The sequence below is a fragment of the Bos indicus x Bos taurus genome, chromosome 11 (genome assembly GCF_003369695.1).
Source record: "Bos indicus x Bos taurus breed Angus x Brahman F1 hybrid chromosome 11, Bos_hybrid_MaternalHap_v2.0, whole genome shotgun sequence".
NCBI lineage: Eukaryota > Metazoa > Chordata > Mammalia > Artiodactyla > Bovidae > Bos > Bos indicus x Bos taurus.
The window spans coordinates 12,299,384-12,324,489 of record NC_040086.1 but is presented as its reverse complement, the minus strand read 5'-3'; the positions used below and the strand labels follow the sequence as shown (position 1 = coordinate 12,324,489).

The 25,106-nt window shown below is 58.7% G+C and overlaps 1 protein-coding gene across 3 annotated transcripts; it reads right to left on the bottom strand.

Moving 5' to 3' along the window:
* Positions 1 to 577: 577 nt before the first annotated feature.
* On the bottom strand, positions 578 to 25,106 carry LOC113901053 (cytochrome P450 26B1). 3 transcript variants are annotated; one of them, XM_027554902.1, is made up of 8 exons: positions 23,532 to 25,106; positions 20,741 to 20,819; positions 19,260 to 19,882; positions 15,584 to 15,808; positions 6,428 to 6,703; positions 6,003 to 6,158; positions 4,362 to 4,646; positions 578 to 4,008 (listed from the first exon to the last, which is right to left on the bottom strand). In XM_027554902.1, the coding sequence occupies exons 3-8, from the start codon at positions 19,461 to 19,463 to the stop codon at positions 3,616 to 3,618; spliced, it is 1,539 nt and encodes a 512-aa protein (XP_027410703.1). In that variant the 5' UTR covers positions 19,464 to 19,882; positions 20,741 to 20,819; positions 23,532 to 25,106; the 3' UTR covers positions 578 to 3,615. The 3 variants fall into 3 exon arrangements, with proteins under 3 accessions (XP_027410703.1, XP_027410704.1, XP_027410705.1); XM_027554903.1 differs by lacking the exon at positions 23,532 to 25,106 and having other exon boundaries at positions 20,741 to 20,949; XM_027554904.1 differs by lacking the exons at positions 20,741 to 20,819; positions 23,532 to 25,106 and having other exon boundaries at positions 19,260 to 20,173.

Sequence of the window (25,106 nt, the reverse complement as noted above, 5' to 3'; positions counted from 1 at the left end):
GGCTTAGGGACCCCTGTAGCCTGTGAGCTCTTCACTGTCCAGCCCTCAGCGTGCCTGACTCTGTTTAAGCCCTTTTGCAAACGGATTTGGTCCCAGAATCAATGCGTTCCTGTGACACCCATGAAATAGCCCTGAGAAGTGCCTCATGGAGTGTGAGACTGGAAGTCAGGAGAACTGAGTTCTGCTCTCCTATTTGTCGTGTGGCTGTGAACATCCATGTCCTCACTTGTGTAAACAAGCTGGACTCTGCAGCACTCTGGTTGCCAAGACACCTGGCCCAGCCATGCAGCCAGGACTCAGCTCCCAGTCATTCCATCCCACATCAGGCTTCTGGGGCCAACGACCATCCAAGTACACCCGCCACTCCCTGGGGGACCTGCTGCTCCCAGGACACAGCCACAGATCTCTGTGTGCCTTCACATGGGGAGTTGGTGGGGGGGTGGCCTTTCAGGACCAACCCTGAGGGGAAGACCTTCCTCCCTGAGAAGTGGGTGGGACTGGGTGTTGATGAAGGGACTGTGGGTGGCCAGGAGGACCCTTTCAGGGAGCTGAGAAAGCAGAGGCCAGAGAGCCAAACGAGGGTGAGTCTTCACGGTTTATTATGGAAGCCTATAAAAGAGCCACATTGAGTATTTCCAAAATCACAAAATGCACAACATTTTTTTAATATGCAACATGGAATATTATATACAGTGTGAAACCACACGACGGCAAAAACACTCACACGGCACCAGGTTCATATCAAAACAAAACACACAAGTGCTTTTTTTCAATATTAAAACAACTGTGATAAAAACATATTAATATTTTGAACCATGTTTACAATAGAGGAAACACTTCATATTTTACTAAATAACAAATATTTAACAGCAAAAACTTTATACTAAATATCTATTTTGAATTATAACAAAAATAGTACTTATAATAGTTTATAAAGACAGACACAAAATTATAACATTTATGAAAAAACAAGTTTTGTGTATAAAATTAGAGCGATCTGGGCAGAGTCAAGATGAGGCCCAGAACACAGATGCCAGCGCCCAACATTGAAAGTGCTTCAATCCGCAAGCCCATGGCGTGAAGAGCTCTGTGGGGTTCTGTCTCTTTAATGTCAAGTTACAATAGTAGGAATGGTAAGTGAGAACACGTCACCCATCTAATGCTACCGCTCTAAGACCTACGACAAGCACACAGACACGGATGGATGTAAAGAGGAGAGATGGATGAGCCTCGACATGGAAACCCTCCTGTCAGCCAGTCAAGAGCTTTCTTCAGTTCTATTCTTAACCCCTTTGAGACCCAGTGGGGTAAGTAATCCTTCTTCCCTCCCTCACAGGGATCCTCTGTCTTGCCTTCTCTGCCCCTCCCAGGCTGGTGGCCGAAACTGAAGGCCACTGAAGCTTCCCACAGCCCTCCAGCTCTCTGCTCCTTGCCAGGGCCAGGCCTGGCGGGCTTCCTGGTGAATCTGCACTTACTGCAATCAAAAAGCAGTCAAAAAACAATTGGTTTGGGATAAGATGGGTCAGCATAGAGGAGCAAGGACCTTCCAGAGACTGGGCTTTGTGTAGGGGATAAATTTTGGTGCACCATGCAGCTGTTTCGCAAGCTTTGATGAGTCCTTAACACGTTTTTTTGTGGGGTATTTTTTGCCTGTTTTTCAGAATGGGGTGGGGGGAAATTGATAATATTACTATTTTTTTAATGTCAAGTTTTGTCAATAATGTCTGTGCTGCACTGGCTTTTTAAATGATGGAAAGGTAGGAACCGAATGAAATACTTGAGAATGGGTGTCACAGACCAGTCCGTGGGCACAAACCATTCCCGTAAAGCCCAGCACAAGGTAGGTGTGAGCGGGGGCAGGAGTGGAGGTCTGCCACCTGCCCACTGAACGCCTCTGGGAAGCCACTGAGTCACTGCTGCGGAGAGCCAAGCGGGGGCACTGGTGCCCCGCATTATTCTTCTGTGTGTTTTTGATTTTCTCCTAAAGAGGATTCATTGCTTTTATAACATCAAAAGCCAACAGAGAAACATGAAAATCAAAGAAAAGTTTGGAAACAGACAAAATCACTGAGAGACTCACCAGAGGCCCAAAACCATCCCAGGAGGCATCCCTAATTGCCAACACTCAAAATGCCAGTGGCAGGAGCTATTCCTCCTCCATCCCCTGACCGCTCATTTTCCACCAAATCACTTGACAAGTCGCACGTACCCTCCTCCTCGGCTCTCGCTGCAGCGCTCCCCACAGCCACCTCAAGCCACCACGGCCGAGGGAGGGCTGCCTTCTGCTCTCACCTCCCCTGGCTTCCATCTGGTCCCCACACCCCTGAGCTGGGCTAAGCAGACAGTGGCATAGAGGCGGGAAGGGACTTCAGGGACACCTTTCCAAGGGCAAAGGGAAGGGTCAAGGGAGGGATGACGGAGGCCCTGGCTCCCCGTCAGAAGAACCCGTATCCTTCTCCATACTCACCAGCCAGAGTGGGGGGCACCGCGGTGGACAGTGACCACGTGGGAGCCGGCAGCAGCCCCCAGGGCCCCTGTGCTAGAGGTTTCCGCCAGAGCAGGCGGGGAGGCAGTGCGCCATCTCCCCATCTCCCCTGGGGACAAAAGCAGACCCACTGGATCTCACCTCGGGGGTGAGGCTCCGAGGTTGAGCCCACAGAAGGTCTGGTGCCTGGGGGGCTGCTCGACCCTTGGCCAGTGGGGGTAGGGGCTGGGGGTTGGCCACTTGCAGAAGTCCTGCCTGGGACAGCTGGGATGGAAGCCAGGGGATGGCAGAATGCTTGTTCCAGTCCCAGTAACACCAAGAGTCGGTTATATCAGTGAATAAATATGGGGGGTGGGGTACGGGGGTCAGCCCATGGGCAGAGGGCCTTGGGCGTGGGTGTACAGGGAGCAGGGTGGGCTCTGAGCCGCCTGGTGGAAAGGTGGGGGTGTCAGTGCGCGTGCCCAGGGCCACCAGGGAGGATGCTGGGAGGACAGGGCCTGGGGCTCCTCTGCCCCAAGGTCAGAAGAGAGAAAAAGTAGCAGCAACAGGTAATTTCAAACGTCCCAGATGGCAAGGGGTGGGCCTCCAGGCTGGTGACAACCCATCCCCGCTCTGCCAAGGGTGACTGGCATTCTATTACCCACAATGCTGTTCCCCGCGGGCACGGGTGGCCACGCCGGGAGGGGCACTCGCCTGTCTGAGCCGGGGCAGCGGGGGCGGGTGCTGAAGAGAGGGCCACAGGGGGAACCTCTTTTTCTCCCTCCCCATGGCAATCACCTGACCTCAAACTAAGAGTCCAAAAGAAAAGGGAGGGGAGAGACCAGGTCAGAACATCACAAGCAAAGGCTGCAGCACAGCCGACGGTTAACACTGTGACGGGCATGCGGGGCCCCGGGGGGCCGGGCCCTTTCCCGGGGGACTAAGCTGTTGGGAACCAGAGAGACTGGAGAGAGGCAGGGGTCGGGGGAGGGCCCCACCCCGGAGGCTGGCCCCCTTTTGACTTGGGGCAGGTTTGCAGGTAGGGGAACAGGGGAGGGCAAGGCCTGGGGGCCTCCCCCTTCCCCGGGCTCCAGCCCCACCCGCACACAGGTTTATACCCTTCCAGCGCTCCCACCCCAAGGCCTGGAGCCTTAGACCGTGGCGCTCAGCATGGCCTCAGTCTCTGGCAGGATCTTGTTCTGGTTAGAGTCCAGGCCGAAGAACTTGACGCTGAGGCCGTCCACGGGGTGCAGGACGGGGACTAAGGTGATGCGGGGGAAGGTCCGGGTGGCCAGCTCGAAGCGGCTGGTGCTGGCCAGCTCCACTGCCAGCACCTTCAGGAACAGCTTGGCCAGGTGCTTGCCTAGGCAGGTCCGGACACCGCCGCCGAAAGGGAGGTAATGGAAGCGGCCGTCCTTGTCCTCACTCCGCGCCTGGCCGAAGCGGTCAGGGTCGAAGACGTTCACATCCTTGAACACGGGCGCCGTGTCGTGTGTGTCCCGGATGCTGTACATGACGCTCCAGCCTTTGGGGATCTGAAAACCCTGGAGGCAAGGTAGGGGAAGGGACGGGAGGGGGTGGTGAGAACCAAAGGGGGTTTCAGAGGACCCGGACCTTCTGCCTGCCAGTCTCCACCCAGATGTTCCCACTGTGGTCCCAGGGGCCTGGCCAGGCTCTCCTTTGGGCATGTCAGTCCACCTATTTATAGATGTCTCAGGCAGCTTCACAGGACACCCAGGGGGGCTGCATCTGACCCAGTATTTGGGGCAAAGACCCTCCCACCAGCCTGAAAGGTCCCTGAAAGTCAGCATCATCCCCCCACGAGACTGAGACTGAGGTACCCCACGGGGAGCTGGTCTTTCCCGTCAGCCCGCCCCACAGCCCATGGGAGTCTCACGTCGAGCTCGAAGGTCTGCAGCACGGTGCGGTACCCGCCGGAGACCGGCGTGAACAGGCGCATGACCTCCTTGATGACGCAGTCCAGATAGTGCAGCCCACTGAGCGTGTCGAGGCGCAGCGTGCCCTCGCAGGGGCAGCCGCCACTGTGCAGGAGGCCCTTGGCCCGCAGCTCCTCCCGCAGCTTCTCCAGCACGGCCGGGTGCTTCAGCAGCTGCATGATAAGCGAGGTGCTGGCGCTGGCAGTGGTGGCGTAGGCAGCAAAGATGAGCTCCAGGGTCCCATCCTGCAGCAGCGGGGAGGAGGAGCCGCTTGCAACCTGGGTTCAGCCTGGCGGCAGCCCCTCTTCACCCATATCCCCCCGACCCTGGGGCCATCTATCTGAGCCCTGGTGCTTCCTCTGAGCCTCACATTGCTGGGGCGTGTCAGCCACGGCGGACATAGGTCCAGTCCCCTGGCTGGGCAGAGGCACTAGCTTAAAAGTCCCCTGGGGCACAGCTGCTTCCCACTCACTGCTGGATTCCAGGGCTGGCCATCGGCCCTCATCAGTGCAAATGAGCAAATCCCAGGGAGCAGGCACTGTTTGGGCCAGTAGAGTGTGCTGCAGGGTCTCCAGCTGGGCCTCCACACTGGCAGCCCCAGCTCTTCCTCCCTCCTCAGGAGACGGAGGGAGGTGGCAGGTGGTCAGGAGAGCTGAGGGGCTAAGGAGGCAGGAGGACCTGGGATGGGACCTGCAGTGAGAAGGCTGAGGCGAGGTGGCCCCCTGAGGACTTAGAGCCCCTCCAGGGCCCTCTGGGGAGCAATGGTGCCCCATGAAAAGGTCTCCCCAAACCGTCTCATTCCAAGCCCTGCATTTTACAAATGTGGACGCTGCACCCAGAGACCGGAGTGAACGAGTATGTCCCTTACTTGCCATGGCACTATCTACAAGTCACAAAACTTCTTATGAAATGGGGAAGTCTTTTGAGCTCCTTTCTGGCTCATCAGAGATTTATAAACAACCAAAAAAAGGGGAAGCAGAGACAGGGATGGAGCAGTCGGCAGTTCAGTGTCCACGGGCACCTGGGAAGCATGTGGGCAGCAGAGTCTAAGTGAGGATGAACATCCGCCTCAAGAAAGGGTAGGCAGGAAGCCTTTCTTGGAGCCCAGAGAGGACAGTCCCGGGGCTGGCAGCCCAGCTGGATTTGGCCAGTGCTAGGCAGGCTGTGACTCCAACTTGAAAAGGTTGCTCCTCCCCAAGGGCTGAGGCCGCCCTCCAGCACGTGGCTTCTGCTGGGCCTCATTTCCCTAGGTGAGCTCCTAAGGCTACTGTGACCATGAAAGGCACTGCAATAGTGAATACTGGTCGGGGGAGGGTTGTGGGTGAGGAGCAGATGAGGGGATTGACAATGCCCCTGACGCCACATCTGTTCGGGATTTCTAGGATCCAATTTCCAGCATCTTTACCAAAATGGTAGAGGGAATTGTGGTGAGAGGGAGAGCCTGGGGCCCAGCTGCTGTGGGGACCAGTTCATCATCAGGACTCTGTGCACAGCAAGTCATGGGGACGGAAGGGACGGCCCCACCCCTATGGGTGCACATGCAGTCCCAGGGTAGAGTTCCGGCACTTGCGCTGCCTGGGCCGGGGGTCAGGGGGCCCCACCTTCAGCTCCTGCATGGTCATCTCCTTCCCGTGCTCCTTGCTGCTCTCGATGAGGATGTCCAGAGCATCCGAGTAGTCCTTGCCCTGCGTGCATTGCAGCTTCTCCCGGATTGCCTTTTCCAGGCCCTTCTGTAGGGTCTGTCTTGCCTGAATGCCCTGAGGCAGGGAGGAGGCCATCGGGTTACCCAAGGGGAAGGGCAGGGTCACCCAGGGCCTCCTCCCAAGGTCTGGCAAGGTGTGGTAGGGAATCCTCTGAGAATTTCCCATCTAAGCAGCAGAGAGCCCAGGTGAAGGGTCCACTGTGCCCTCCCACTGAAACCCCTCTCTGCCAATGTGACCAGTGACCAGCTTAGCGGTCAGTTGCCCCTCCCCGAGGGGAGCTCACGGATGCCCATCTCTTCTCTTCCCAGGCCCTGGGTGCTCACCCGCCGGTAGCCACTAAAGGGCAAGTCGACGGGCAGAGAGAAGACGTTCTCCACAAACTGCTGGTAGACCTCGAAGAGGTGCCCCAGGTCCTCCTCGGGGATGCTGAAGCCCAGCAGCACTCGGATGGCCATACGGAAGGTGAGCTTCTGAGCCTCCTGGTACACGTTGATGGCCTCGGGGTGGCTACTCCAGGCACGAAGCGTGTCCTGGATCACCAGCTGGATCTTGGGCAGGTAGCTCTCTAGGGCCTCGTGGCTGAAGATCTTAGAGAAGACCTGCAGAGGAGTGAACTGGTCAGACGGACTCAGCCCTGCCCAGCCGAAGCGCAGTCCCCATGACCTCGATTAGGGAAACTCCAGGTCCTTGCCCTGACTAGCCTCAGGCCTTCCTGTCTCCAGTCACAGTCCCTCTGCTGGCTCCTCCGCTCTGAGCCCCCCTCCCACTGCCCATGTCTTGAAGGGAAGGCAGGGGAAGGACGGAATTAAAACAGTTCACAGAGTTGGGACATTCAACATCACTCACAGGGTGACCTGAGCTGTCCTTTCTTACTGAAGCCCCAGGAAAGCATGTGCTCTAAACAATGGCAAAGCCCGGAGACCTGGCAGTCCAGCTGCCAACAGGTCTGCAAGGCCATGTGGCCATACCAGCATGAGGGGCAAAAAAGAGGGGGCTGGGCAGGGCTGGAGGGGAGGCTGCCCCTCCGCCGCAGGGGCCATTCCTGAATGCCTAGGCCACGGCACAGATGTGCCCAGCAGGAAGAGAACACAGGTGAGTGGACTGGACGAGGAAGAGGTGGAAAGCAGGAGGTGGCTCTTTTATTCCACTGATGGGAGAACAAGAGAGTCTAAGGCTAGACTGCAAGCAGAACTTCCTGAGACCCAGGGCTGCTCTCACTCCCTGCGAAACACCTATTGGGTGGAGATCCTAGGGAGTCTGTTACTGTGCCATCCAGAAGTCTTCACTGTGACCGGGTCTGGAGGCATGGGAATGGAGGTAAGGCTTTTCACCTCAAAAGATCAGAAAGCCAAACAGAAGGTCTTTTAATTCCCTGCATCTTCCCAGTTCATTTTAAGTAGCCAGTGAGTCTCTGCTTCCACTTCCCTTGCTTTCTGTCCTCGCAATTCCTGAGCAAAGAAGTCCTTAGCCCCCCTGCCCCTCCTCACCCAGATGCCCCTGTGCACGGTTTCACGTTGCTGCCCAAGGTGTAGAGGAGAGGGTGAGATGTGAGTTTATTTACTGGTGGCCTGTGGGTCTCACTGGCAACCAACAACCTCTAGCCCCAATCCCTGGAGACAGAAAGAAGGGGTGCCCCCACCAATGCCAAGGGAAAGGTCATCAGGAAAGGCAGAGAGGGGAGGGGCAGAGCAGAGGAAGGAGACAAATATCCCTCTAGCCACCCCCAATCAGCCCCACGCAAACCACACACACGCGCCCGCCCTCCCCTCCTGCCCCCAAACACAACCACCGCACAAACTGTAAATGTGAGAATTTCCCCTGCAGTCAGCTCAAGAAGGAAAAGGTAACATTTTCCTGGCCCCGGCCCTGCATGGCTAATGGGAGGGCTGGTTTGCAGAAATAACAGGGCTGGCCCTTCAGTGGCCCAGCCAGACGCTCACAATAGCACTTTCATTCCGAAATTCCCGGTGGGCAGAGGGAGGGAGGGGGGAGGGAGGCCGGTGAGGGGCAGAAAAACCAGCACTGTTTGGGGCTGCTCCTGCTACTAAGGGACAGCTGAAATGTAGCAGGATGAGGGGAGGTGGCAGGGGCAGCCCAGGCCTGGCCAGGTCACTCACACCTTGCTCAGCTGTGGGGGCCCGGGGCATTTCCAGGGCCACCTCCCTCCAGCGTGCTCTCTGCCTCAGCACCGCCCCCCCAGCCCTGGTGTTCTTAGGATTCCAGGTTCCACTCCTGGTCCAAGAGTTTTATGGGTAGGAGCAGGGCACTGCCCCAGAACCCAGCACCAGCTGACTAGGGGCCCTTATAAAATAGCAAACAGCCCACAGAAAGTGGTCCATGGGAGCCGAGCAGGCTCATGAGGGACACAGGATGATAATTCTGTGGCTGCCAGGCCTCCGTGGGGAGGCTGGAGGTAGGGCAGGCAGGGACGGTGGGGGCACCATGCCTGGCCAGAGCCAGCCGGTCCAGAGCAGAGTCAAGGGCACTACCCTGAAGGAAACGGAGCAGTGGCTGGTCAGGGCCCCCAGCACACAGAAGACCTGGCCACAAAAGTGGGCGTGTGGAGGGGGAGGGGGAAGCAAGCAGAGGTCCACGCTGACAAGGATCAGCCAAAGTCAAAGCCATCGAGGCTCCTAAGATGCAGTGCTGGTGGTGGTTCAGTCGCTAAATCATGTCCGACTCTTGCGATCCCGTGGACTGTGGCCTGACAGGCTCCTCTGTCCATGCAGTGGGTGGTAGAAAAAGGCAGGCCTGGCACCCGGAAACCTGAGTTTTAATCCCAGATCATCCACCAGCTCACTGTAGGATCATGCCCAAATCACCTCCCGGCCTCACAGTTTCCTCATCTGTAAACTGGTGAGGCTGAACCAGGTGACCTCTGAGGTTCCTTTCAATGTACAAATCACATAAACACCAATATCCACGTGTCCCTAAGTAGACACTATCCCTTCAAAGCCCAGAATCTGGTATAATCACATGGTATAATTGCCTGCTGGGCCCCTACTCACACACTCTGTATGGGCTACAGTGGCTCAGAAGGGGTCACTCCAGGGCTATGAAACAGGGAGCTCTGAGGGACCCCACTGCACCCCAAGGAGTGGCCAGGCAGGACCCAGGGACAAGCCCTGCCCTGTCCCAAAGGTTACATTCCCTGCGCCCTCTAGCGATGGCTGGCTGAATTGCTCCTACTCAAGCCTTGGGAGCCAGGGACAACAGGAGGGACCCAAGGGGACCTGGGACTGAGCAGAACGATTCCAGAGCAGGGGGTCCACACCTGACGTCCAAGTGGGAAGGGGCCCTGAGCAAGGCCAGAAGCTGAAATGACCCCAGGATGCCTGAATCTGCAGGCTCGTTGAGGTGGGGCTTCTGAAAGAACGGCAGCCACAACCAGGGCCCTTATCTTGACCCATCCAGGAGTCTAACTGGATGCTCTGGGATCCCTTTCCTCCTGGCAGTCCCATGATTCTCCTTAGAGGGCCCCTGAGGGGGAAAAACCACCCAAACGAGAAGCAAAGCAAAGGCAGGTTGCGGGCACTCCAAGCTCAAGGGGCTTTGCTCCGTGGTCATGAAGACCACGCTCTTGCCTCCTGCTCAGCCGTTCCACAGGCATCGGGGCCTCCCAGGCGCCGGGAAACTCCAGGGCCTCATCCCTGGGACCGTGCCCAGGGTTAACAACGCGGGCGCTTCCCAAAGCTGGGGCAGCCCAGAAACCACCGCCCACCACAAAGCCCAGGAGGAGGCGGAGGTGCTGGCCAGGGCAGAGGAAGGCCGGGGCTCATGGGGGCGGGCAGGGTCAGCACTCGGGCACTGGGGAAGGCGCCGGCGGAGCAGCTCTGGGTGAGGAGGGGAAGGGTGTCCCGTGGCCCCAGAGCCCATGGCCTGACCGCAGTCGCAGCGGGAGCCAGGACTGCTTTGTTTCCCTCTGGGGCTTCCCTGGGAATTCCCACAAGTGAGCCAAGAATGCTGGACAAAGGTCACTGGGAACCAGCCCGGCTCCAAAGAGCACAGCAGAGAGAGCAGCAGGTAGGGAACGCCCCATGGGGTTGGTGCTGGGAGGGCAGGGCGCGGGAGACCTGGGAACTTCAGGCACAGACGCCAGAGCAGGATGGGCTCCGGCCTTGAAGGATGACATGCTTGGAAACCCTCCCCCTACCTCTACTGGCTTTCCCAGCAACGCAGTTGGCTCAAGACCCCTCATCCCTGGTTCTTCCTCTCCCTGGAATAAAAGTGGATTCCACAGTGGGGGCTGGGGTAACCACCAGGGGGCTTGTCAAGGCTCAAATTCCCTGTGATTGTTTCTGCAAATGTCTCCCTCACACCCCGAGGCCCCCCTCCCCACATCTCACCCTGGTAGGGGAGTAGATCCCCAGGCCCCCAGAGCCCTCTGCTGACCCACTCAGCCAGATAACTGCCCCTTCACAACTGGATGGATGCAGAGAAAGATGGGCAGCCTCAGAAGCTGGAAGAGCCGGAGAGGGAACCCACTCCCCGGGCCAGTGACTCAGACTGGGAGGAATGGAAGCGGCTGCCCGGGAGGGTGGGGGCCCGGGCAGGCCACCCCGCCAAGCCACCGGAGCCGCAGCCTGCGGAGTGGAAAGAATAACAGAGGGCGGGTAGCCGCCGAGGCAGCTGTCCGCACAGCACAGGGGTGACGCCAAGGTGTGTACTTTATACTCAAGGAAGGGGGAGGACAGGAGAGGACGTCACCCCTTGGCTGCCTGGCATTTCCACTGGACCTCCACTTCACCTTGGCTGCCTCCTGAGTCAGGCCCCACTCAGACCCTCTGATGGGGAGGTGCTGGCCAGACACCCACCTCCCCCGCCCTGCCCAGCCTGTGCATGCCCTTCGGGGTCCTCAGCACCTGTGGGAACAGTTTCTGTCCCCGGTTTGAGTCCAGCTCTGACCGTCTCCCCTAACTCTTCCACACACAACAAAAGCACCCAGTGCGTGAAGGGAGGGCAGCACTTGGTACATCCCTGCTGGGCCATAGACTCTGAGAAGGTCTTCTCAGACCCTTCTATCCCTCCTCCAGCCAGAGACAAACCCCCTTGGAAAGCTGAGGCCCAAAGCAGGAAAAGCCTCCCAAGGTCACAGTCCCAGGCATGACTGGCCACACTCACCAGGGTCCCTGAATACCCAGCCTCCCACCACTCCAAACCCACTGAGCCAGTCTCTACCAGTCCTGGGGACTCCAATGTATCTATGAGCCTGAAGGGGACACTCCTCAAGGGCCCAAGTTTATTCTAAGGGTAAGGCCAGCTGTTTTGGCTACTCTGGTTTACTCTCAAACCTTGTCAGCCCCTGGGGCACACCCCCAACCTCTGCCCTTCAGCCTGGGGCACCTAGAACAGATACAGCAACCGGCATAGAGGGCTCAGGGCCGGAGCAGACCCCGGCCAAGCCTCCCTGCTGCCGGCCAAGGCCACAACTGCCTCCCAAGGCTGGGAGAGTGAGCACATACCTCAGCATCACAGTCTTGGATCCATCCCTCCCTGGGAGGAGGACGCAGGAGGGAGAGGGAAGGGAGAGGACAGCCCCCACACCACTTGCCTCTGCCCGACACAAGGGTACACAGAGGGAGGAGACCACTCCCAGGCGCCCTGGCAGCCAGCCGTGGGCACCCTCCCCCGCTGACCTTCAGAGACATCCGCTCTTGTCAACCGCCCCCTCAGAAGCCCCTGATGCTACAGTAACTTTTGGTGAAGGACCTCCGCTGGCCAAACAAAGGCTCTGAGCCTATGCCGGAGGTGGGGGAGGCGGGGCAGCTCCCAGGAGCAGGGCTGCCTGGCCATTCACTGCCTTCCCATTCAACCCAGGTAGGAGCTTCTGCCCTGAGCCAACCCTGATGGACATGACTTTGGAGTCAGAGGCTGTGCACTGGTTCAAAGAACACCTGGAGCCGGTCTGAGCTGGCCTCCCTCAGGATCCTGCAACCGTGGCCCTCTTGGCTCTGCCTCCTGCTGAAGCACCTCCTGGTCTCTCTATCCTGACACAAATCCCAGCATACACAGGATTTCTGAGAGAAGTGCAATGAGCCTGAGCTTGAGCTCCATCCCCACCCAGGGGGCCGAAAGGCTAAGTCTGTGAGGAGCCCTAGGTGGGCGGGCAGAGTTTCTTAATTCCTACCCCCAAAACCTGAGAAGCTGTTCGCCTATCTCAGTCATGGCCACAGAAGTCCCTGAGCCAGGGGTCAGAGTAGGAGGGGCAAGAAGACCACTCCTAGGGTCTCTCCAGTCTAGAGTTCCAAAGCTAAGTTCATCCCTGAGATGCACTATGATGCAGAGAACTCCAAGTTCTCCGGCAGAATCTCAGGGCCACTGCCTGAGATGCCCTGAAGATGCTGGCTCTTTGGTGTAAAGCAGCCAGGCCCCAGCTCCAAAGAAAAAGAGGAAATGTCTGATCCTGTGTGTGGGCTTCGGCACTGGATGTTTCCAGGATGACGCACAACAATCCCCTGTCCCCCTCCTCTGTGTCTCTGGTAACCCTCCCCTGATCTTCTCTACTTCTCTCCACGCACTCTTCCAGGGCAACCCAGCCTCTCTGCACACATAGACAGATGCAGTCCCTCCCCTCAAAATCAGAGACTCCCCAGGCCCCAGGGAGGGGAGGCGTAACAGAGGAGGGGGACGGAACCTGAGGTGGTGGCTGTGACGACATTGGCCTGGAGTCCTGAGAGGATTCTGTTAGACTGGGCGAGGTGTTCTCCCTGGCAGCCCTACCCTTCTGGGCCCTAGACCACCAGGGCAGCCTGGACAAACACCTGGACTTCAGCGATGACTGTGAGGAACCCCTTCCCAGCACATCTGGTCAGACCTCCCAGAGAAGGGGTGGGGTACCTGCCCCAATGGAAATTGTGACGCTCCTAGTTCCCCACCAGCAGGGCCTCACTACACCTGGGCCCCACTGCCTGCGAGTACATGCTACCCTCGGCAGGGTCCCTGCTTGCAGTGCGGGCTGGATAAGGCAGCAGGAGTGCCACAGGGCAGCCCCAACCCTGGCCAAATTGGGTCTACCAGGCACTGGGTCCAGCAAACAGGCCATTCTCTCCAGGACCCATATGTGTGCTCCTGAGTATTCTCTTCTCATCCCTCCAGCTAGATTCCACTTTTCAAGGGCAAGGACCTTGCCTTTATGTTTGTATACCTACCTTCTGTGTTTGTTTCTAGCCCAAGCCCTGCTATTTAACTCAGTAAACTTAAGCTGACAGAACACCAATTAATGATCTGGGGGAGAAGGACCTTTTCATCTGTCTTTTTAACATAAGACACACACATGCCACATAACAAGACCACCACCTGTACACACAGAGGGTCCCCAAGTCTCAGTCAGGATGAGCTGGTCTTTGGCTGCTCCCGACCCCCAAGGAGCTAGAGGGCACGGGTGCCAGGCAGAGGGACACTATCCATGCCTCCTCTGTGATCCAGCTTTCTGGCCTCTCAGGTCCCACCACCTAACCCTGTCCCTCAGGCTTCCTTCCCTGAGTATTCCTCCAGCAGCATTCTTTGTGTTCCCCCTCCCCCACCCTCCCGGCCCTCCTTCCAAATGGACCACAGAAAGCCAAACCCTCGGGGGCTTTCCAAGAGGGCCCTGCCCCACCTGAAGGCCTACAGCCAAGTCAAGCAGAGGGTGAATGCAATTGCAAGGCAAGAGCCTCCCCGCAAACCTTCCACATCCCCAGGGTCTCACACTCAGGTCCTGACCAAGCTTTCTTCCTCCCAGCACCGCCCCCACCCCCACCTCCATCTCCACCCTCAGCTTCTTGCAGCCCCGGGTGGGCAGGGCTGAGTAGGCTCTTCTCGATGGCTTAGAAAGGCTCTTCCCAGAGATGCCAGTGTTGCAAGCCCTGCCCTGTCTTTTCCTCCTTCCCGACCTGTTTCCCGACCTCTGGGAGTTGGTGATGGACAGGGAAGCCTGGACTGCTGCATGCAGTCCATGGGGTCGCAAAGAGTCGGACATGACTGAGCGACTGAACTGAACTGAACTGAACTGACCTGTTTCAAGTCCCTCAACCTCTCTAAGCCTCAGGGTCCTCTTCTGTGGGCGGAGGACAAAAATGGCTTTCTAAGCCACATTCTTTGGAGCTGGGTTTCTGAGTCTCGGGCTCTCTCCTAACTCTTTAAAATAAACTTTTGGTGGAGTAACACCAAAAGAAAAAAAGAAGTGTTTGGCAGCCCCCTCCCCGCCACTCCCGAGAACTCTCCCCATCTGCCCACGGGCTCTGTTAGCTGCTTCCGGCTCCAGTGAAGCAGCTGGAGAGACTACTTCAGAAGCCCCTTTCCCAGCCCCTGAAATGCGTGCTTTTCAGGGGCCGGGTGGGGGTGGGTATGTGCAGACCAGTCCCCTCTGATTTTTCCTCCTTTTGTCTGTTACGAAGAACTACTCTTCGCGGGCCGTTCGGAAGACATCGAATTCTATGGGATGAATTCCTCCGTTCACACACAGACTTCCGGCGGAGGGGACTGCCCACCGTGGCCGTCTCCTGTCTCCCGGGCTCTGCCACTCTTCCCAGAAATCACACGCTGCTTCTCCCTTTCCTCTAGGTTTCAAACCTGGTGAGTCCCCTGACCCAGTGGAAAAAATGAAGGGAGGGGAGGTCGTGCAGCGCCGCCTTCCCCTGTCGCGGCCGCTTTAAGCCGGCGGGCCGGCGCCCCGCCCGCCGGCGGCTCAGCTTTCGGGTTACTGCAGTTCAAACAGCACGTGCCGCCCGCGCTCGGAGCCGCGGCGGCGGCGCAGCCCTGGGAGGGGGCGGGGGAGGCTTGCTCCGTGCGCGCTGGCTCGCCTCCTCCTCGCCTCTTCCAGGCGCTCGGGAAATCCACAGGATAAACACCCACTTTCTCTTCCTCTTTATGGGAGGGGGGTAGGTGCGCTTTGATCCCCCGCCGCCTCCTCGGCTGTTATCCCACCCCTCGTACTTCCCCCTCGGCCAGATCCGAGCGCGGTGGCCCAAATTTCACCTCGCCCCTCCCAGGCAAGGCCCAGCAACCTCTGTCACAAGGTGCCCCCAGCCGCCTGCGCCTGCTTGCGGTGCCCTTAAAGCAACCTGCAGCAGGGGAGGCTACGTGTGATTTTAGAATGAGCCGTTTCTAGTCCTCGGGATTCCAAGGGGCGATAAGGAGGAGCGCTGGCCACCGTCCGCCCTCTCTTTTTGTCCAGGTTTGTGGAGCACGGCGAGGACAGGCTTTGGACGCCCCTATCGCCGCATGTTCAAGTTGTCCAAACCAACTCCCAATGACCCTCCCTTTGGGCCTGGTAGCGCGCACGGTGCGGTGGGTCAGCAAAAGGGCAGACCCGGAGGAGGCCTGTGCAGGCCCTGGATCTGGGGTCGCAGCTGTATAGGCAGGGAGCTTCGGGATTCTCCCGCATGGTGTGCGAATACGGGTGCGGATTCTGGTGGGGACGTCACCGGGGCCCCAAGAACTCCTTACTCCGAGGGGGTGCACGCGAGAAGAGGATCAGAGCACGGTTGCGGAGCTCTTACCTTGCGCTTGTTCCGGTGGATATCGCCGATGGAGTTGGACACCGTGTTCGGGCCCAGCAGCATGCGTGTGCTACGTGGCCACTCGGTGCTCACGAGGTGGTGCTCGCCCATGAGGATCTTGCGTACATTCTCTGCGCCCGTCACACGGATTAGCGGCCGCCCGAGCAAGTGCGTCTTGAACACGTTGCCATACTTCTCCCTCCGCGACGACTGGAAGCCAGAACCCTACAGGGGCCACGCAAGAACTTTCTCAGGGCCCACAGCGCTAGATGGGACGTCCAGGAGGCCCAGCCTCGAGGGCCGCGGGGGAGGGGCGGAGGACCCCCACCTCGGGCACCAGTTCCCTGCCCTCCCCTATCCCACTCATACACATACGCACGCACGCACGTAGGTTTTATTTTTCATAGCATGCACGAGAACTGGGAAGTGGGGCCTAGAGGATAATAAATAATGCAAGGGGGCGAGAGGCCCAGGGCACCCCGCGGGAGGCTTTTTAGTAATGACTTGCGGGAGGGAAAAGGTATCACGGACCGGACCGCGAGACCCTAAACTAGAGCCTCCGCCTCCCCCCTCCCTCGCCTCGCGCTCGGGAGACTCTCGGAATAAATATTTCCAGGCTCGCGGCCACGGGCTGGCGAGACCCCGCGGGGTGGCCGCAGGCCAAAGATTATTTATAGCGGCGAGCGGTCGGTGCCCCGAGGCAATCACTACAGATGGGGGTTGGGGTTTCCTCTGTTCGCGGGTGTGGGCCTCGAAGGGACCCGGCGGCCCTCTGAGAGCTCCGCAGGGTAGAGTCACGGGCCCGGAGCCGCGATTTTCGAATGCAATTTGCCCCGAAATAACTGAGCAGGACTTTCGTCGCCGCCTTGGAGTTTGGAACTGGAGCGCAGAGGAAGGCGCTTCCCGCGGGGCGGGGCGGGGCGGGGCTGGGCGGCCGTCACAGGTAACCGGATCCCCGGCGGCGGCGCGAGCCGAGCAGAGCCAGGCCCCGGCCCGAGCCGGGCGCTCGGAGGAGCTGGCGGTGCTGGCCCCGCGAGGGTACCGGAAACCGAGGGGACCTCCGAGGGGCGGGGGCAGGGGCGTCCCGCTCACCTTTGACGTCGTTGCTCGCCACCCAACCCCGCATTAACCCTTCTCCAGCCGCGGCTACAACCCGGAGAAGGGGGAGGGGCGCCACCTGTCAGGCTGTCCCGCCCGCCCGCCAGCAGACGTGCAGATGCGGGCTCCAGACCTGCGGGGTCATGCATCCCCCGAAGGGACCCTCGGCTTCCTCTTTTCCCCGGTTGGTCCCCCTCCTCACTTTCCTTTCTTCGGCGGAAAAGTATTCGCCAGTTAGATGTGTACACACCCCAGCCCCGCCGAAAAGTGACTCTGCAGAACCCGGAGCCCTAATCACTTTTCCACATGTGCCTCCGGCCCGGGCGCGCGACAGGGAGCGAGCCCGGAGCGCCCGCGCCTCCAGGTTGGCGGGTGGGGGAGAACTCCCGCCACTCTGCGGCACTTCTAGGCGGCGTCTACCCCTTTAAGAGAAATCTAGGCGAGGGTGGAGGTGCGACCAAAGGGGGTTGAGGAGCGGGGCTCCTACACCCTGCCCGAGGTACCGGTCTCTCTCACTCCGTCTGACTCTCCTTCGCTCCTCTCCTGCGTTTCCTCTGTTTTTCTTTTCTTTCGACACAAAAGTTGGGTTGTGAATTTTCCGAGGTCGCCGCCGCCTTTCTCCCGCCGCACCACCCCCCCGCCTCTGATCTGCCTAACTATAATTAAAGTGCGTTTTTTGTGGTATTAATAAAGGGTTATTTGTCCGCCGTTTCCACGGTCTTCACAAAGAGGACTTTCATAGGGGCGGCCGCTCGGGCCGCGAGTCCAATTTATACAAAAATGTTGTATTTTTAGCCCTGGGCTCTGTTTAGATGGCGCACGGTGGAAACGGAGAGCCCTTGGAGGTCCCCCAGTAAAATCTGATAAATGACTCCGAAAAAATAAAGCTGGGATTCAGAGGGTTCCCATTAACCCCTTCACTGCTCCTCTACACGCATCTCTCATTACCCGCCAGCCGGGAGGGTCAAGGGGCCCCCGGGGGCGGACGGATGGGGAGGCGTAGGCCTGCTTCCCCCTCCCCATCTTACAAGCGAGTTGGACGCGGAGCCCCAGAGGCCCTTGTGGGATTCGGAGAAAAGGTCAGGGGGACGTTGGTGGCCGGGGGAGGGGGGGTAAAGAAAGGGGGGGCCAGACCGCGAATTCGGCAGATTGGCTATAACAAGGCAGGGGCCGACGCCCCTGTGAATTATTTTATTTCCTAAATTCTCGGCCAAAAGCGTAGACCACCGCTGCAGTTAACCCTTTAAGTGTGTTGGCACAGGAGAGGCTCTGGGGATTTCTTCACAGCGGTGGGGGCGGGGTATGTAGGTCTCACTGGTTGATATGAACCCCACCTTGCTGCACGAACCCCAAAGAGATGAGTTTGATTCGGGACTTGGGAAGACCACTGGGGAGAGGAAGCTCGCGTACCCCTCCCGCCCCAGCTCTGTCAATTGGCTCCGGGCGGGGCGGGGCTGCGCTGGGTGTCTGTGTGTGCACGCGCGGATTGCACGCGTCTGTTAATTTCAAGCCAAGCTTTCGCACTTCTAAACCCACAGGTCTCTGCCTTCACCTCCCGCCTCAGCTTTCCTGGGCCTGGACTGTCTGTTTCAGTACAGCCATCCTTCTAATTCTCATCAGCATCTGCCAGACAAACCCGCGTGCACACGCGCACGCAACACACCTCCCGCGGTTAACCCAGAGGACCCCCATCCCAAAGAAAAACCTGCTGTTTAACACATTGCAAAAGCGGTTGTCTAGCGCTTGAGGAGGTTAATTCCAGATTAATTTCCCCATTACCTACCTGGGTCTGGTCCCCGACAGGCCCACCCCCATTATCGCCGTCAGTGTGGTCGTGCGGCGTCTAACAACAAACACAAACGCTCTCAATGGATCTCACACACCTCTCCCAAGTTCCTCTCCCCTGCTAAACTGTCCCCACCTAGTAAGTAAATAGACCCTTTTCTCCGAAAGTCGAGAAACCTCGGGTCTCAGGCTTCTCATTTTCCTTGGGTTACCTCCTTCTTCCCCCACCACAAAACACACACACTTTCTCGAACCGTGGACCAGGGCAGTAGTACCTGGCTTGGCCAGTACGGGACGCGGTGGGAACAGAGCCCGGGTCTTAAAGCGGCAATCCCGGCTGCCACTGGCCCACTCTTTCTTTGCCTGACTCCGTTTTCGGGTCCCAGGTACACCGACAAAGACAGGGAAGTCGACAGCGACTGGGACGGGAACGCTAAGGAAAGGCGAAAGCGGCTCAAGACGGGACACCCCCTCCGACTCGCGCGGCTCGGGAAGCCCCCGGGACGCTAGACGCACCCCTGCTGAGTCGCTCGCGGCTGGAAAAAGTCGGTCTTGGGATCCAGGGACCTCTCTTACCACCCCCTTGAACCTGCGCACCCGGCGCCAGCGGGCTCAGAACCACGCCACAGGCGGGCCGGGGAAGCCCGGGCGGCTCAAGCGGAGAGGAGGGAAGGGGCGGGGCGGGGACTGGTGCCTTCAGGCTCCCGGCGCCCCCTGGCCGGCCCTCGGCTCCATCCGCCCGGTGCTCGCCGTTAGTGGAACCTGGAGAGCAACGGAGTGAGTGCGCCCTTACCTGTAGCAGCCAGTGGCCGGTCTCTCCGATGAGCGGGAAGCCCATGGAGCCCTTAGGGATGGGCAGCTTGCAGCTCTTGTCGCGGGTGGCAGCCCAGCGCAGCTGCCACAGCTGCTGCGACACGGCCAGCAGCAGCGTCACCGACACCAGGCACGCGGCGAGGGTGGCCAGCGCCGACACCAGCTCCAAGCCTTCAAAGAGCATGTTGGCGGCCGCTCGGGGGATTGGCTGTGCGGGCCTCGGCGGGGGAGGGGAGGGCCAGACGAGAAGGGACGCGAGCGGCGGGGGAGGGGAGGCTTCGGCCGGGGGTCCTGGCACCTCCAGCCGAAACAGAGAAGGAGCAAGGGGCCGAGGGAAGGGAAGTGGAGGTTGTGAGGGGAGAGCAGAGGGGGGCGGGAAATCGCCTAAAAGAAGAGAGAGAGGAGACACGAGGCGACTCGGAGTGTAACTTTGTTTGTTTGTTTGTTTGTTTGTTCCCTTATAGCGGGCTTAGGGGTTGCTCGAGGGGTGGCGAGACGAAGTCGTGAATCAAGCTGGTGGGTTGGCTCTCCCCGCAACCATCACACTCGGAAAACTTGGGGAAAACTTTGTCCAGCGGGAGTCTCTCTCGTAAGCCCCTTCCCCTGTTTGGGAAAAAAAGAAGAAGGGGGACAGAGAACTAGCGGAGAGAAAGTGCGATGGATTTGTCAAAAGTTTTCCCCTCAAATTCCTAGGTTAAAAAAAAAAAGGAAAAAATCCTGAATCCCCAAATTCCAACGAACCCAGAAACTTTGGGTGCAAGGGGGAAGGCTCCCCGGCTGAGGCGAGTGGAGAGGCCGAGCTCAGCGCCTCTGGGCTGCCCGGGGCGGCGCGCCGAAGCCCCGGAGCCGCCGCTGCACCCCCGAGGAGGGCGCGGCAGGCGAGGCGGCGAGGCGGACGCGGGTGCGGAGCCGGCGGCCCGCGGCCCGGACGGGACGCAGCCGGCGACAGAGCCCCGGGCGGGCGCTGGGGCGGCGGCGGCGGCGGCGGGCGGGAGGGGTGAGGCGGGGTGGGGTTGGGGGAGGAGGTGAAAACCCGAGCTAGGCTATTGTATCAATTAAGAAAAGGCAGTCCGTCCCGGGACGCGGTCTCTCGGCTCTGGAGTTGCTGCTGGGGAAAGAAAGGGGGGAAAAAGAAAGGAAGGCAAAAGGAATGAAAGAGGGGGAAAAGCCGGAGGCAGGATTTCAGGGCTGATGGTTTTAAAAGCTTCCCTCAATGTGAATTTGTGCCTCTGAGAGCCAGGCGATGCGTGTGTTTATATAGAGGCGGGAGGCTGCGCCGTGGGCGCTCCGCCAGGGCCCCCCCCTCCCACCCCCACCCCCCCCCAACCCTCCCTACCACCCCCCCGCCGCGCTCTCGAAGCCGGAGGCGTGGTGAGAGGCCGGCGGCCGGAGCGTGTGAGCGCCCGCCGGCCTCCTGCCCCGCCCCGGCCGCCCGCAGCCCGCCGCCCGCCGCGGACCCACTTGTAGCCGCCGCAGGATCAAACTCAGTTCACCTCTTGCCTCCTCTTCCTTCTCGCCGGCGTCTCGCTGAGCCCGGCACCTACAGACGGACGAGATGAGACACACACACAGACACACACACACGCGCGCGCGCGCACACACACACACACACACACACACACACGGTGAGCGCTCGCATGGTGCCCGCTTGGCTGCTAGGCTATTTCCCTCCCTCTTTCCCCCCTCCCGGGCCCCCGGCCCCCTTCTCGCCCCCCAGGCAGTCCCGCGTGGGCTGTCGCCCCAGCAGCTGAGGTCTCGGGCGGACCGCTTCTCGACTGAGGGGCGCCAAAAGCCCCTGAACCTGTGCTTAGGATCTCCAGCTCCTATCCCGCGGGACCCCGCCGGCTCCCGTCTCCCGGAACCCCTCAGCCCTCTCAACTGTCACTCCCAATTCCTTCTAGCGGGGAGTCCCCATCTTGGATCCCGACATCCTCAGACCTTGGAGGCCAAGGTCCCTTCCCCCCGCTTCTATACGTCTCTTACCCTACAGGACCCGATGTACCCCTCTCCCCGTCCGCGTCCCGGGCAGCTGACGCTGCAGCCTTCCCCTCGGACACCTCGAGACTCTCTCATTTTGTAGTCCCCTCCGCCCCCTCCTCGCCCCGCAGCGTCAGAGGAACCCCGATGCTGGTGAATGTCCCGCGAAGAGGACCAATGCGGCGGCCCCGGCACCCGGCGGCGGGAGGAGTAGGATACAAACATTCATTGATAAATTAATATTAATAAATAAACATGCCAGGTGAGAGCGGCCACCTTCTCCCAGCCGGCCGCTGAGGGCCCAACGCGCGCGCCTGTGCGAGGTGTGCGTGTGGCCCGGGGCCGCGTCTGTGCGCGCGCGTGTGGCCCGGGTCGGCCCGACGTCTGTGGAGCTGCGTGGCGTGTCTGCGCGTTTGTGTGTTCTCTCTGGTGCTGAATGTGTGTCTGTGCATCGTGCATCCGTCTGTCATCTGGTCTCTCCTCCTGCTGTCTGTGATACATGGAGCTGTGCGTGCCAACCCCGACACGGTCTAGCCCGCGCCTGGCTCGCCCTCTCCCGCGCGTCTTGTTCCCCCGGCCCCCTTTCTCCGTCGTTCACTCTGGCATTCCCAGAGCAGAAGACCTAACCTTCGGTTAGGATGATGTGTGTGTAAGTGAAACTCGACTCCCCTTTTAACACGTCCCCTGCACCGAATACGGGTTCTCTTTTAGAGTTCACCGGAAGAGAACGTATGTGAGTGTCTAAGGGGCGAGCATCTGTGCTGTTCCTCCCTGTGCGAGCGCTTCCGAGGTTGATGTGGCGGGCGGAGGTTTAAAAGCTCGGTCTCTTGCTTCTAGCGCTGGGTCATCTCAATTCTCTCTCTGCCCTGGAACCCCACCTGGTGGACAGTCGTAGCACTACAGATCCAGGGGGAAGCGATTCCGGCTCCCCCTTTCCTGACTCCATTCGCAGGGGAAGGTTGGCTCTAAAGGGCCTGCTTGTAGGCTCCTAAGTGGCTCCACTCCTGCCTCGGTGCCCTCAGATTGCCACGTCAAGCAGCTTTGGACCCAGACACACGGAGTCCTCGTTGGGACCGTTGCGACCCCAGAAGTAGAGAGCCGGGGCACATCCTCACAACAGGGAGGACAACTCTGGACTGGGAACACAGGAGCTGTGAGACCGAAACCACAGTGTTCCCCATGCGGGGAGGGGATTCGGGTGAGGACTGGAGGGGGGTGGATTATTGAGGCTCTGCTGTTTTGAAGAGCCCTAAGGATCTAGCCTGAGCCCTAGACACAGCACTCCCAGAAGGCGGCAGAATGGGCAGTCACCCTGGGAACCCATCTCCAGAAACATCAACCTCTGAAAGGAGGGACACATGGCCTTATAGAGACGCAAACAGATGCATAGGCAGGCGAATAGTGCACACAGAGAGAGGCACAGACACATACACTTAGAGATCATTGTCAACAAATTCACACAACACCTGCCTCCAACCTCAAGAGACCATAGGAGGTGTCTGCTCTGCAGAGATCACAGCCTCAGAAGTCTCCAGGAACCTACTGTCTTCCCCTACCCCTCTCCTGCTTCACCGTTGGCTTTGGAGCACTTCCATCCTCTCCTCCTGTTCTGGTGGGAGTTGGGAGGGGCCCCCGGGGGAGTCATTCTGAGTCTTTATTGTCCAGCCACCAAGTGGGGTCCTGGGGAATGCCCATAGGGACAGCATGGCTACATAGCAATAGTCCCTGGATGTCCTAATTGGAACCATCTCTCTATTCAAATCACAGAGTACTTAAGAGAAAAGAAAGAAAAGAAAAGCCATGGTATTGTAATTATCTATGTTGCCAGAGGTGCTAGGGAGAGTAGGAATCCTGGGGCCGTGGGGCAGCCTCAGAAAGAGTGGGACTAGGACAGAGAAAGGTCGGCAATCATCTTCAACAGATTCCAACTGAGAACATGCCTTCATCCGCTTCACATGTTCCTCTGACCCTGGCCCTAGAACAAGCCCTGATCCAGACCTCAGTCTGACCCAAAACCCTGACCTAAAACAGATCCCCAAGCTTAATCCCAGCTTGACCCTTTATCCTGGTCATGGAGTCATAGGTCAGGACCCTGTCCCTGACCCCAGACTGAACCCCAATCCTCTCAAGCATCATCCGACCCTGCATTTGGCGAGAGGAGTGTGGCTGGACCCTTGTGGACTCCCCAGCAATGGGACGCAGCTCAGCCCGGAGGCTCTGGGAGTGAGACCCGGCTGTAGGATAGAATATTTCCCTCCCACCCCACCCCACTTACAACCCTTTTCCATGGGGTTTCAACTATTGCCTGAAGTGCTCTGAAGCCTGGGTTCACAGCTTGCCTCCCACGTCTCTGTGGCCTTCTGGGCACCTTGAAATCAGAACAGACTGGGGGATCAATCATGCCAGTTCAAGTGGAGCTTTGCCTGGATGAACTTTGCAATGCTTGGCACAGGGGCTGAAAGAACACAAAGGGCAGACATCAGACACTCTTGGACTATGTAGTCAGTCGGGCAAGGCACAGGCTCTGCGCCCGCCTCCCAGGCTCAGGAAACACCCATCTATGGGGCAAGTCAGCTCCTCACAGAGGCACAGGGCTCCCCAGGAGTATCCCAGCCTTTCTGTGCTCAAAGAAATAACGACATCGCACTTTCCAAATCCTTTACATGTGTGCAGCCCTGTAGGGCCAACATCTCTTCCACAGCTACTATTTATTTCATCTCCACTCAGCCCTGTGAGAAAACACTATTTTTAGATATTAGATTTACATATAACTTTTTGTACTGAAGACAAAGCTTAGCCCCAGAGAGGCCCTCCCCATCTCCATTGTATTCTCCTTGCCCCTCTCCCCGCGTCAAGCACACAGCCCCTGAGACGGAGATCCTGTCCCACATGGCAGCTGCCCCTTTGTTTAACATCCATGCTTCTGACCATTAAAGCTGACAACGGAGGGAGTTGTTAGTTTTACACCTAATTTTGCATAGTTTTGGCCCTGAATTTTTAAAATTGATGCTGATTTATTGCAGTAATTTCTTTCCCCTAAAACTACCTCTGCTTCCTCCAACTGGAGCCAAATGGAAAGAGGCAAAAAAAAAAAAAAAAAAAAAAAAAGCCCATGATAAAAGGTGGCCAGTGTCCAGAGTAGAGACCAGGAGGCTGTGGGTAGGAAGCAGGGCTACTGTTCAGAGGTCAAAGAGAGGCTGCAGGGCTTTGCTGGCCTCCCGTTGGGTCCACGGTAGTCTATCCTGAGAAATAAAGCTGCCCTCTCCTGCCTTGCTGGCACCAAGGCACCCTTGGAAGTCAGCTCTTTTCTCCTCCTCATCCTCCCCAGGGCTTCAGGCTGGTCCCCATTCCATTCTGAGGCCTCTCTGTAGATGCATGGCAGAAGCAGGCCTCCTTGCCTGAAAAACCTTGAGTCCCGAGGGGAAGTGACATTCTGTTTCTGAGGGGTGAAGAAGAGAGGTTGCCTTGGGCCACCAGGCCCTACTCAGTCATGCTCTTCCATTGCTTTCTAGAACTGGAGCAGAAGTTCTGCTAATGTGCCACCCCAGCACATTAGCAGCACCCCTTTGGCCCTGGGCCCCAGCTGTGGCCCCGGACATTCATCCCAAGGACAGCTAACCCTTCTCCTCTCCATGTCCTCCCTCCGGATCGGGCATCGCTAGGCCGGCCATGCCTCTCGGGCGCCCAGTCTTCAAGGACAGCGTAGAGGGCAGTCCCAGGCTGTGCTGGTGATTCTGCGAGGGGCTGGGTCCCTTGCTCGCCGGGCCAGGCGGGGCTGCAGACATAACCCAGCTCGATTTGGAAATCGCCAGAGTGCCGTGGATGCTGCCTTCCTAGAGCCCCCAGGGGC